At 36.7% G+C, this 13984-nt stretch overlaps 2 protein-coding genes across 2 annotated transcripts; one reads left to right on the forward strand and one right to left on the reverse strand.

Moving 5' to 3' along the window:
• Nucleotides 1-7043: 7043 nt before the first annotated feature.
• LOC149231839 (cytochrome P450 76T24-like) lies at nucleotides 7044-9038 on the forward strand. The gene is made up of 2 exons (XM_089376379.1): nucleotides 7044-8035; nucleotides 8162-9038. Exons 1-2 carry the CDS (start codon nucleotides 7145-7147, stop codon nucleotides 8783-8785), a joined length of 1515 nt encoding a protein of 504 aa, XP_089232505.1. The 5' UTR covers nucleotides 7044-7144; the 3' UTR covers nucleotides 8786-9038.
• A 1209-nt stretch (nucleotides 9039-10247) lies between these two features.
• LOC149231840 (uncharacterized) lies at nucleotides 10248-13556 on the reverse strand. Its single transcript, XM_089381767.1, has 3 exons — nucleotides 12678-13556; nucleotides 11267-12215; nucleotides 10248-10855 (listed from the first exon to the last, which is right to left on the reverse strand). Exons 1-3 carry the CDS (start codon nucleotides 13554-13556, stop codon nucleotides 10248-10250), a joined length of 2436 nt encoding a protein of 811 aa, XP_089237893.1.
• Nucleotides 13557-13984: the final 428 nt, after the last annotated feature.

Consider the following 13984-nt stretch of genomic DNA (forward strand, 5'->3'; position numbering starts at 1 on the left):
ACTCTCATCTTTACCCTTCTTGATTTCCCTCAGCTTATTTCTAAGAAACAAAACTCGATTTGCATCATTGACTTTAAATAAACTCACTAGTCTATCGTAGATTTCCTTGGAGGTGTTCAGGTCAGAGATGTAGACCACTGAGTGCTTGTCGATAGAGTCTCGGATGATCTTCTCTTTTGACTTCTCTAGTTTTCCATTTTTTCCATGCAGCAGCGGGTGCATTCGATGGAGGCTCAACAATATTGCCTCTTACATGATCCAGCACTCCTTGATCTTTTAGGGTTAGATCGATAGACATCTTCCATCCGTGATAGTCAGCTTTCTCACGGAGCTTGTCTTCGGCAGGAAAGAGTGTTGAGGACCCCATAGTTCTTTTAGGATAGCCTTGCCAATCTTCTCTTCGGTGATTGCTCTTGCTCTTGCTCGGGCTTTGTCTTCACCTCAGCTCTGATACCATGTTAAGTTATGGTATGTTCTATGCTTATAATAGTTTACTTCTTTTTCTTATTATATTCCATAGATTAGCAATCACATGTACATAAAGTAAAGTGCAGATAGAACATTAAACGATCGACAGAAAACAAGCCAAGACAAGAGACACAAGATGTGGCGGCTAGCCAGGGACAAACCCCACAATGTGTGGGGAAACCCTTTGATCAAATCTTCTTTTATCTTCAATAATTCAGCAGAGAGAAATAGTACAATAAATCTGATTTATATCAGCAGTAGCAAACCCTAGATCAGCAGCATCAGCATTAGCGGCTTCATCATCAAACTAGGGCAGACGATATCTCACAAACCGACCGTCGGATCGGCTTGATTCCACCACCAAAAGTTGCGGCTTCCAGAGGAGGTTCAGATGAACCTAAAATGAAATTCAGATGAGGATATCTTCTAGTCCACGCAGGTCAAGCTTCACTTCTACAGTTGCAACTTTAGTTTCAGCAGCTTCCTTCAAACTAAGGTAGTGGATATCTTGCAAACCGTCCGTCGGATTGACTTGATTCCACCACCAAAAGTTGCGACTTTGAGAGGAGGTTCATATGAACCTATAATGCAGTTCAGATGAGGAGATATTTTGGTACACACAGGTCATACTTTACTTCTGCAGTTGCAACTTCAGTTTCAGCAGCTTCTGTCTTCACATGTGTGAGGGAGAGACCCTTTTATGCGCAGTAGAGAAGAGACTCTTTTCTGCACAGTAGAGAGAGAGAGAGATGTGATTAGATGAGTGTGTCCAAATGAGGAAAAATCCTCCTATATTTATACACAACGTTGGTGTCTGAATAGATGCGACTGTTGGGCTTCTGAGCCTACATGAGTTGTAGGTCGGCTTGATAATAATTCCATAATCAAAATAAATTCATATCTCCATGAATACTTATCGGAATCGGATGATCTTCATATCAATCCTACACCTCTCAACGAGAGGAATCTAATAAAGATATTATCATCCATGAATAAGATGACCCACATGAAGTTTGGCCCTAGTTTACAATTTAACAATTGAGCTACAAAATGATCATGATTTTCTTAAAATCAATAATTTTGTGCAAAGAACATTTGGAGAAACCGGTCATGTACACTTAAGTGAACGTTTTATTCTGATGCCAAAATAATATATGCACACAATGCATAAAATGACCTTAGTAGCCCTTGTATTTGAATGTAAAATGGTATTCCTTAGATGTTGAATTCTAATGGACCATTTGTATGAGTTATGTCCTTCCCCCTATTTGATCTCCTACAAACTAAGAGTTTATTCATGCTTACTATCAAAGGATATCTACAAAATCCAAGGATGACATCAACGAGCTTATTGATGATAGGTGACTTCATTGTGAATTTTTTTACACATCCTTTGGTTTTGCTAATTTATTCATTAAAATTGGAAAATTATTTAGCATAAATTTCCATCTTTAATTCAAGGAAACATCTATTGATTGGAAACACTACTTAGACACTATAATTCCTTCATTTCCAACCTTTATGTTGGACTTTATCATTTTATTATTATTTCAACTTCTTATTTTCTCTGCAAATTGCATTATAAACATATCTTGGAAGAATTTATGAGAGTTGTATATTCTTTTCAAAATTTGTGTTATGGATAGAGGCGAGAAACAATGTTAGCTATATATGATTAAACGCAGACAGAAACTCATACAAATTCCCATTGAGCTACGACTCACAAACTTGAAGGATTCAATGGTTTTATGAAGGTGATTTTAAATTGACAAAAGTTTTTATTGAGAGATCTTCAAGAAAGATCTAGAGAAGGCAATTATAGAGGCTATTTTTCTAATAATAGGAACTAAGATAATATTAGCTCTTCTAGAGATTTTTATTTGCATATTGAGACTTTTACAAAAATAACTAAAGGGAGACTATATACATGCAAAGAAAGAGTAATAATATCGAACACTCCCACTTAATTACGAACTCTAATAGTCTAAAACTAACCATTCAACAATCCATTTATGGGCTTATAAGCATAACATGATCATCTTCTAGTATAATTATTTGATAGGTTTACAACTCCTAAATTATTTTATGTAACTTAAAGACATTTCTTGCCAATGGGTTTGTGAATGTGTCAACCAGTTGATCTTTTAATTTATAAGGTTCCAAGAAAATTTCTCCAATGTTTACAATATTTCTAATGAAAAGATATGTGGTATCAAGATGCTTGCTTTTTTGATGAAAGGCTTTACTTTTTGAGAAAGTTATTACTTAGTTATTATCACAATAAATTGGCATTGGGCCTTTTCCTCATTGAAGGTCACCCAATACTCTACATAACCAAATTACTTGACAAGTTGTTATTAAAACTGCTACCTATTTAGCTTCGGCTAATGAGATTATCACAATGGTTTTTTTCTTGGATGCCCTTGAAATCACACTTTAACTAAGACGGGAAATATACCTTGAAGTGCTCTTCTCATCCATGCTACCTACAAAATCACTATCAGTATATCGAACCAAAAATCATTATTAGTGTTGGACTATAATATATCGTATCTTGTTATCCTAGCATGATATCTCAAAATTATTTTTCCAACTTGCCAATGAGAGTATTTTGTAACAACATAAACCTAGAAATCAAATTAATAACATACATAATGTCTGGTCTAGTGGTTGTGAGATACATAAGATTTCCAACCAATCTCTTGAATAGAGTTGGATCTATGTTGGATTACAAATCCTCTTTGTTGAGATTTATTGTTGTTGTAGTTGGAGTTGTTATTGGTTTATAGTTCATCCTCCTAAACCTCTTTAACACATCCATGGCATACATTGCTTGAAACAAAAGAAATACTTAAATCTGATCGGGTAACCTCAATACCAAGGAAATGTCTCACCAAACCCAAATTAGTGATTTTAAATTCCCGCTTCATGAGTAATTTAAATTTTCCCTTGATGGATTTCCTGTGAAGATCATATCATCAACATGTAAACAAAAAATTAGAATTTGACCTTGCTCATTCGCTAGTGTATACAATGTAGGCTCATTACTACTTCTAATTACGTGACTCGTTGATTTTGACTAGACAATTGAGATTACTTGATTTTTTTGTGTATTTAATTATTTTTTTAGCTCAAAGTCTTGTTTTATCATGTAAAGGGGGATATCCAAGACCCTGACATTAATGGGGTATGTAAAGCTTTAAAACGAATAAATATTTTGGTTGGGGAGGCATTATGACTTGGTAGGCAAGCCATTAATCATGGAAGATATTTTGGATATTGGTGAGGGATAAATAAAGTGGCGTAGAGAATGATAGGGGCTCCCTTTTTCATCTTGGGATTTTGTTTTAGAGTTTGGGGGAGGAGTAAAAATTTTGAAACTAGGAAGAGTTTTGGCACTGAGAAGTTGTTACAACCTTTATAGGTTGAGGGAGGTGTTGGGCATTTGTTGGTTTAGATAGACATTATAGGTTGCATTTTTTAGCTTGGGCCTAGAAGTCTAGGGAACTTGTGGAGGTTCCCTAGGGCTAGGAAATCGAATATGTAGTTCCTAGTTGGTTGGGTGGAAAATTTAGTTGGATAGGTTTTTGGGATCACGTGAAGGAAAGTAACATCAACCTAACTAAGGACTCTACCAATTCCAAGGTACTCTTCTTGTTATTATCTAAGTTTATTTTACATCAATTCATAAATGCACGTGTGTGTTATTTAAATGAATATGTTGTATATATGAAAATGGTAGAATTGAGTCCATTCAAATCAAATTTTTACACATTCAAAATTTTGAGTCTATGTAAGCGGGCTTCACAGATGGATGTAATAATTTAAAATAATTTGTATCTTAAATTATTGCATCAATCTACATATTATGAGCTCTCTCTCTCTCTCTCTCTCTCTCTCTCTCTCTCTCTCTCTATAGAGAGAGAGAGAGAGAGAGAGAGAGAGAGAGAGAGAGAGAGAGATTTCTAATGCTTTAAATCTACAAATTCATCCATAAAATATTGTATGTTATAATGTCGTGTTGCATTCAATGGAGAAAATGTCTCGGCGTGTATAGAGTGATTATCACACTTGGCATATTTTAGATCAATCCATGCCATGTGTAATGATTAATTTGTGGTGCCTTATTGCATCAGATCAAGAGATATCACACTTTGATAAGAGCTACAAACATTTTGATTAAATACTACCTTTCTGTGTCACATAACTACTAATATAGTCAGAGTCTAATCTATATCTTGCTAAATTGGTTGTCTTTGTTGTCCAAAACTAATGAATGAGTCATTATCACTCATATCATTTTTGTTTCACAATTCAAACATAAACATTGTCACTAAGCCCATAAGTGTTTGGGTTGTACTCATTTATATGTATTTAAAACAATGACACTAAAGAGAAATGGTAATCTAGGAATGAACTCAAGTTTCATGGATTGATGCCCTAATGTAAGCCTGTGGCTTTAATTTATATTGTTCATAAATGGAGAATCTTAGTCTAGAATAATCAATTGTGGACTAAATCTTTTATTTTAATGGGTCTTAATTTTTGCATTGATCATGGCTCTTTGGACTATATAATTCAAATTTTAGTGTCATTTTATGGATTTGGTGTCCAATTAGTTATGACAAATGTGTCTTTTAGGAGATGAATCACCCATATTTTCTTTGCTTAAGACTTCCTCTCCTTGTGAATACTTCCTTTCCTTCGTCCACTGGTTTGTTGCGATGTGGATAAAACTTCAAAATTAAGAGATTATAAAAAGTTAATATAACATGTAGTGTTAAGCATAATCAAAGTTCAATTCTTAACCATTAATCAAACATCTCATACATACACTATAAACCACAAGATTATTATTTAAAGGATATATGTAAAATAAGAATGTTTTGAAACTCACTATTGTAAGTTATAGGCTTGGAATTTTTTTTTCTCTTCTTATAAATAAAGGATCAACATTGATAAGTACGTTGCCCAAGACCATTGAATTAAATAGATTATTCCACAACATCTAATCTATTCTTATATGTTACATTAGTCATATCTATTCATATTCTAACTTTGAGAAGTTAAATAGATGACACACGACTCATTGAATCTCTCTAATAATATCATTGAAAAAAAATTATTTGCAACATTAAAGGTTGAATATGCAAATGTGATTATATCAATGATTAATCCACACCCATTGAAATTTCCCCCTTCTTTTTTTTTTCTTGATGTGGTTTTGTAAAATTATTACATTAAACATTATATTTTAAAAGTCTAGATAATACTAAAAATATCCCCAAAATTTATGAATAATTTTTAATCAATTCTTTTGAAGTGTGTGGAGGCTCTTCAATAATCTAAACTACATGGAATATATGTTTGGTACATGAATAATCTACAAATACAAGTTTATTAAAATAGAATGAGATTGAACCATGAGAATACATCAAGCGTAATCTAAATTGTATATTTTTTAAATGACACTATTTTTTTATAACTTGATTTGACATATATGGATGTAGGTAAAGCAAGTTTAAAGTTTTCCCCATTTGATCAAGATTCCACATACTAGAAGATGCTTGTTTTAAAATAGAGTAGGTTTTGTGCTTTGTGGCATTAGGATTAGTCAAAGTTTGTTGGATTCTACCTCTCACATAAGAGTTAAGGGTATTAAATTATATTTACTTAGAGGAGAATCATCTCGCAATTGTATGGATATTAGATGAACTTGATTTCTAGAAAAATTTAATACCAATTCAATTTTGAAATATAAAAGCATTTTATTAAATATTTTGCAAATAACATGAATATGTCAAAGCTCAATAAAAAAGCATTTTATTAAATATTTTGCAAGTAACATGAATATATAAAAGCTTAATATAAAAACATTTTATTAAATATTTTGCAAGTAACATGAATATGTCAAGAGCTTTGAGAAGAGGTTACTTTCTCATTCAAGACGGGCAACTCAAATGATAATCTATTTTATCATCTTCTTTGATTTTTGTGCACTCGAACCATCAATCTCATGTCCCCTACACTAATTAGAGTTGTACCAATTACTCATTAAATTGTCCCAATACATATCACTACAAATGGTGTTGTTAAATAGATTATTTATTAATTATTCATTTATCATATAAAAGAAACATCTCCTAGTTAAATAGATTATTTATTAATTATTCATTTATCATATAAAAGAAACATCTCCTATCTATCTTAAGGCATCAAGCATCCGTGTCACTAAAGTTTGAAGAATATCGTGATCATTAATTTTTTAAGAATATGACTGGTTTGACTTACTCAATTTATGTGGGGTTCAAATCTTATGAGGATTGAGAGTGGACACCAAAGAAGATAAAAACTGTCCAATATCTTAATAATAATATTCTCTAGCATAATTTAAATTACCTAATTTAAATTAAAAAAGAAAAGAAAAGAAATAAAAATAAAAATAAAAAAAATGATTGGTACGAATAACTATAGCCATACAACTTGGGCTGGATGGTAAACCCTATCCACACGTATCTTTCTGGTTTATATACCACCCGTGTGGGGAACTTAATCTACGACGTGCGTTTTTCTCTTTTCTCTGCACGGTTACTGATTGAGCTTGTTTGCATATACTGGTATCTCTCTTCTCTCTGCCCAGTTTCCTATTGAACTTGTTTGCATATACTCGGTCTCCATGGACATTGGATGGGTTTCATGGTATTCTGTGTTGGGGATCACCTCCGCCATCGTATTCTTGGTGTTAGATGTGTGGAGGAGGAGGACTTATGGCAGGCTTCCTCCCGGGCCTCCGGGATGGCCGATTGTCGGAAACCTGTTGCAGTTGGGTAACAAGCCCAACGAATCTCTCTTCCACCTCGCTGCCAAATATGGGCCTCTTATGTGTGTCTCTCTCGGAATGAAAACTACAGTGGTGGTCTCCTCTCCTGCAATGGCGAAGGAAGTTCTCAAGACCCATGACGATGTCCTTGCAGGCCGAACTGTGATACAATCAATGAAGTATGTTTCCCACGACAAATCCTCATTAGGCTGGGCTCAATGTGGATCTTACTGGCGTATGCTCAGAAGAGTATCCAATACGGAGCTATTCAGTGTCAAGAGGTTAGAGACCCTGCAACATTTAAGGAGAGAACAAGTATTGCGGACGATCCAGCAAATTATGCAGGAAGTTATAAAAGGGCAAAGTATAAATATCGAAGATACTATGGCCCACTCTGCCGTTAATCTGCTAGGCAACATGGCGTTTGGTAAAGACATGCTGGCTTCCCAAGCTCCAGCCTTCCGAGAGTTCAAAGAAAGTATTTCGAAAATGATGGAGAATGCAACAGCTCCCAATTTGACGGATTATTTCCCCTTTCTTCAGTGGTTGGATCCTCAGGGGGTTGGACGCAACACGAAAATCTACGTGGAAAGAGTACGGAGTATTCTAGATAAATTCATAGAGGACCGCCTGGCCAAAAGAGGCAAAACGATGGATGAGAATGATGGTCCCAAGGATCTGTTGGACGTTCTGTTGGACACGAGAAGCGATGAATTCAGTCTCATCGATATCAGAGGCTACTTAATTGTAACTCCTTTTATTATCGCTTGTCAGTTTAGTGATAGATGGTATCGTATTTTAACACTACTTGTACTTTACTACAGCCATTAATACTGCAAGTCAATTCCTCTGTTGCTTATTTGGTTATTGCAGGACATATTTGGGGCAGGAAGTGACACCACCGCTAAGACAATGGAGTGGGCGATGGCAGAACTCATATGCAATCCTGATAAAATGAAACGAGCCCAGGCAGAGTTGGATGCGGTAGTTGGCCGTAACCAAAGGGTGGAAGAAAGTGACACCGACCGTCTTCCTTACCTTTGCGCAGTGGTGAAGGAAGTGTTCCGACTGCACCCGGTAGCTCCTCTGCTCGTCCCACATAGAGCCGCTAGCAGTTGTGAAATTGGGGGATACCTGATACCCAAAGACACCCAAATATTCGTGAACGTATGGGCCATCGGAAGGGACCCTTCCATATGGAATGAGCCTTCGAAGTTTGTGCCAGAGAGATTTCTGGATAGTAGTGTGGATTTCAAGGGACAACACTTCGAGCTGCTACCATTCGGAGCAGGTAGGAGAATGTGCGTGGGGCTTCCGTTTGCGAGTCGGACAATTCATGTGGTATTGGCCTCTTTCCTCCATTCATTCGACTGGGCACCTCCCAAGGGCATGAATGCAGAGCACGTGGACATGAGCGAGAAGTTTGGGTTGATCCTGCAAAAGGCAGTGCCCTTGGAAGCAATTGCTACGCCACGCCTGCCACCGGATGTCTACTAACTTCTTATTTCCAAGTACTGTTTAATGCAGTGATGAATGTTCTGTCGGGGTCCTGGTACAGGTATCTGTCTTTATGCCAGGTGATAACTAGAGTCTGATTTCATAAGGTTTTCAGGTTACTAAGTCCATTTGGTAGAAGGAAATGTAGATATTCCTTTCAGATTCACATCTCATGGTTGAAATTTGGTTTATTATGTGCCCGTCCACTTCATTTTTTTTAATTAAAATATCCTTTCCAGATTCATATTGATCCCATCGTTGAAAATTAGTTAGGATGGGTGTCCAGATTATATGCATGTACAAATTTATATCCATTTTTTTTGTGGACGGTAATCCATTTTTTTTTAAATATCCTATTTAGATTCTTATTGATTCCCTGGTTTAAATTTATACAGAATGGATGTCTTTAATCATAGATCCATACAAATTTTGTAGTCACTCTTTTTTATTTTTCTTTTTTACCAGCTTAAGCCCGAGTATATTGTAATTAGTTTAGTAAAACTATTTTGAATTTTAATTAATTTGTAAATTTCTCATCTTTATTAAAATTTTGATAAAATTAAATATTTATTTGTTCTTTGGAAATTGAAAATTAGTTTTTGAATATTTTAAATTTGAATTTTTATTTTTTTTAATTGGTGGGTGAGTAATTTTATATCGCTTAAAATCAAATTTTCAGAATTAAAATTGCTCTAAAATTTTGAAAACAAAAAAGTTTTCTAATTGTCTTCATAAATTAATTATCCACTTTTTTTTTTTTCCAAATTTATGGATTTTTCCCATAATTAGTATTTTCTTAAAAAAAAAGGTTAGCATATTACACCCATTTAAAAAGCAAAAGCAACATATTACACTATTTTTTTACCTAGTTGATATTCCTTCATATTTTTCTTTTGCTAATGTTTATTTTTTTTCCGACGAAAAAAGCGAACTCTTTATTAAGAAAATAAAAAGTTACATTCTGTATGCTGTGAGCAATCCTGATGACTCATATGATTTCTGATTTGACATTCTGTAAGACACAAAAATCTCAGTCTATTTTGACTAATTGTGGATGTTAAAATGTATCCAATACTGCTGTAAAAAAGCCTGATAGCCTGATGACTCATATGATTGCTGATTTGACATTCTGTAAGACACAAAAATCTCAGTCTATTTTGACTGATTGTGGATGTTAAAATGTATCCAATACTGTTGTAAAAAAGCCTGATAGTAACTGTCTAGTCTTCCTCCCTTCAGAAGGCTTAGGACATTTAACAGAAATATATTTTAGGGTCTCCTTCAGAGAAGGAAAACAACCCCTTATATGGCTGTAAGATCACTTAGAACCAGCTGATATGAACAAAAAGATATAGAGTTTTCCTGTTTTGTAGTGCTCAAAAAAATAACAATATAAAAGAAGCTGCAACTGATATAACATTGGAGCCCATGGACCAGAAACAAAAAGAAAGACGAGCCGTGATCACTGTGGTGGAGCAAAAGGAGGCTGGAACGAGGTGGAGCACTGCCCCTGTCTTAGTTCTACTATTGACCAGCTTCCCAGATCTTGCTGTAAAGCAGCCTTCGAAAGCTGATCTGCTTCCTCGTTTTTGTCCCTGTAGACATGGCAGATGATAAAACTATTAAATGATGACTTTAAAAGCAATATTTCTTCTAATATAATCTTCAGAATTTGGTTTTGACATATTGCACTCCCATTAACCCGGTTTATGACGTTCAAAGGGTCTCCGAAGATTTCAATTGTGAAGATGTTTCTTTGAAGTAACCAGCAAAGAAGAAGGCGCAAGGCAGACAACTCAGCAAAATTATTTGTGCCAAGTCCTAGACCTACAGAAGCTTTTAGGGAGTGTTCAGGATTCAAATGAATGCACAATCCTGCTCCAGCCTTGTTGTTCTGGGATGCTCCGTCAAAAAAGGCCCATGGAATGCCCTCCTGGATAATAACAGGTTTGTGATGAATGTGAGGACTTTTTGCTTTAGGGATTGGGATGGCAGAGTAAATGGCTGCACAATTTATAGCTATGACAGATGCGGGAGTGTCCTTGTCTTGAAACAGGCTTTTATTTCTCGCTAACCATACCCCCAAAAAAAAGATAAGAGGTAGATTTCACATGTTTCCCTCTGGGTAGTTCTGCCACCATCTACTCCAAGCTTCTTCCAAAGGTTCTGACCCCCACTGTGCCTTTAAGTTGAGCAGACTGATTAACTCCTCCCAGATTTTTTTTGAAACTGCACAAGATGCAAAGAGATGACTTATTGATTCCTCTTCTATTTTGCACAATGGGCATCTCCCTGGCCCAACTAAGTATCTGGCTTGTAAAATGTCCCAGGTTGGAACTTTCCTTTTAAGTATACACCATAAGAAGATCCTAGCCTTTGCTGGGCATTTTAACTTCCAAATGTGTTTCGACCACCATTTTGGTATTCCCCAACCTTTCCTTTGCATTAAGAAGGCATATCCATCTTTTGGGGAATATTCACCTGTTTTCCCCTGCGCCCAGATCAGCAAATCAGATTCGTTTTTAAGCCTGACATTGGAACAATGTAGTTCTTGAATGAAAGAGCACCATTCGTTCTTCCACCTAATGTTTATTCCTAATTCTTCGACATTTTTCCAAGCCTGTCCCCATAAAGTAGAATGGCCTGATTTCTCCACCTGGTTTAGAGTAAAAATGCCCTTACTATCTAGATGTCTGAGAAAGCCAGGAGATAAGGCAAAGGCTTCATTACAACCTACCCAGGGGTCCCTGCCAATTCTTAAATGTCTTCCATCTCCTATCTTCCACGCCAATCCTTGTTCAATCACAGAGAAAGCCTCCACCGTGGCTTTCCAAATGGCTGAGACATTCTTCTTTTTCTTTTCCTGGCTCCGAATCCAATCTTCCAAAGGGACTGGATCTATGTACTTTCTTTTGACCACCCTTGTCCATAGATTCTCCAGCGAGATTAATCTCCAGCCTGATTTAGCTGCCAGAGAAAGACTAAACTCGGGGAGCCTTTTTAATCCCCAACCTCCCCATTCTTTTGGCCTAGCCAGCTTGTCCCAAGCCACCCAAGGAAGAACTGAACTTTCTTTTGAGCCTGCCCATAAGAATCTACAGCAAATCCTTCTGATTTTCTCCAGCACTCCTTTGGGAACCCAGGTTAAAGCTGCCCAGTATACTGGAATGGCTAACAGTACAGATTTGATGAGGGTCAGTCTGCCTGCTCTGGAGAGCCACTTGAAACTCCAATGAGAAATTCTGGCTTCTAACTTTGCTATGAGCCAGTTCCAATCCTCTTTCTTGTATGCTGTCGGCTTTAACCAAAACCCCAAGTATTTGAAGGGGGAATCCAGAGGTTGATGATGGAAGGGAAAAAGATTGATCATCATGGATCTTTCCCTTCTGTCAATATCTGCCACACAAACCTGAGATTTCCTAGAATTTATCTGCATGCCAGTAGCTTTTAGAAACAGATCGATTATGCATTTTATCTCCTTAAGTTCATTATATGATCCATTAGAGAAAATCAAAATGTCATCAACAAAAAGAAGGTGAGTGATGAAAAGATTGATTGCTACCTCAATACCTTTTACCTTCTCCTCTCTTCTAGCTTTGTGAATAAACCTGCTTAGTCCTTCTGCCACTAGAAGAAACAGGAGAGGAGATAAAGGGAAACCTTGCCTTAAGCCTCTTTGGCTTTTGAAAAAAGGTGAGGCTGCTCCATTGACTAGAACAACAAAACTGACATTTGAGATACAACCCATTATCCAACTGATGAAAGAATAATTGAAACCCAGATGGGTTAGCAGCATCCGGAGATAAAGCCAGTTGATTCGGTCGTAGGCTTTGGAGAGATCTATTTTAAGAACCACACCCTTATTTTTCTTTTGTCTGACACTTTGAATTACCTCCTGGGCTACTCCAATGGCTTCGTGAATTTGTCTTCCATCTAAAAACCCAAATTGTTCCATTGAGATGTTTCTTGACAGAATAGGAACAATTCTAATAGCTATCACCTTTGCAATGATTTTATATATGCAGTTGCATAAGGAGATTGGCCTGAAGTCTTCAAAATTCTCCGGGTCGTCCTTCTTTGGAATGAGAGCCAGAAAAGTTGAATTAAAAGGGCTGTAGACTTCTCCTTTCTGTCTTGATTCTTCTACTACATCAGTGATTTCAGAACCTATTAAATCAAAGAAAAAGAGGAAGAGTTCAATAGTCCACCCGTCAGGTCCGGGGCTTTTGTCTTTGGCCATGAGTTTCATAGCTGCTTCAACCTCCTCCTTAGATACAGGGATTGATAGCTCTTCTGCTTCTTCCTCTTCGAAAAATCTTGGAAAGCATTGAGCTGTTCTAATGACTTCTGCTATGGTGGCCTCTCCCGGATCTGAGAATATTCTCTGGAAGTGTCTCTGTCCTAGACCAGAGAGGTTTGAAAAAGAACTAACCTCCCTTCCATCTTCATCTTTAAGGCTCCAAATGGTATTTACAGATTTTCTTCCTATTGCATAGTTATGAAAAAAACTGGTGTTTTCATCTCCTGATTTTAACCATATTGCCCTACTCTTGAGCCTCCATTCTTCTTCCTTGTCTAAGAGTATTTGGTTCTGAAGTTTCTCCAGATGAAGGATTCTATCCTTAGAAGCCTGTGAGATATATCCATCCACCTCAATACTCTCCAAACTCTTCAACTCCTCCCTGATCCTGAACAGCTCTTCATTCTGTTTAAGCTTCCTGTCCTTTGCCCAGGAAATAGTCGCTTTCTTCAATCTTTTGAGATTCTCCATAAACAGGAAACTTTTGTCCTCTCTTGCATTTCTGTCCGGATGGATCCACGTTTCCTTGAAGAGTTAATTGAAGGAGGGATCTTGAAGCCAAGAAGAATTGAATTTAAAGGGGGCAGGAGGCTTTGGAGGGGGGAAAGAGAGATCCAAAAAAATAGGGAAGTTATCAGAGTTGCCTATCTCCTCAACCCACTGCCTGAGAATAGGAACCTTTGAGATTAAATCTTCAGATAGAAGAAAACGGTCTAATCTTTTAGCAATTCGATCCTCCCCTGCTCTTCTGTTCCTCCATGTTGGCTTGAGTTTGTTCGGGGAGGGATCTATGAGATTGTTATCCAAAAGGAGATTGAGGAAAAAATCCGACAAGGGGTCTTCCCTGGCCGATGGACCCCAAGCCTCTGCTCTCCCTATAGAGAAATTTAGGTCGCCTC

This window comes from Pinus tabuliformis, chromosome J (genome assembly GCF_031772625.1).
Source record: "Pinus tabuliformis cultivar Carrire ecotype Pingquan chromosome J, CPIR1, whole genome shotgun sequence".
NCBI lineage: Eukaryota > Viridiplantae > Streptophyta > Pinopsida > Pinales > Pinaceae > Pinus > Pinus tabuliformis.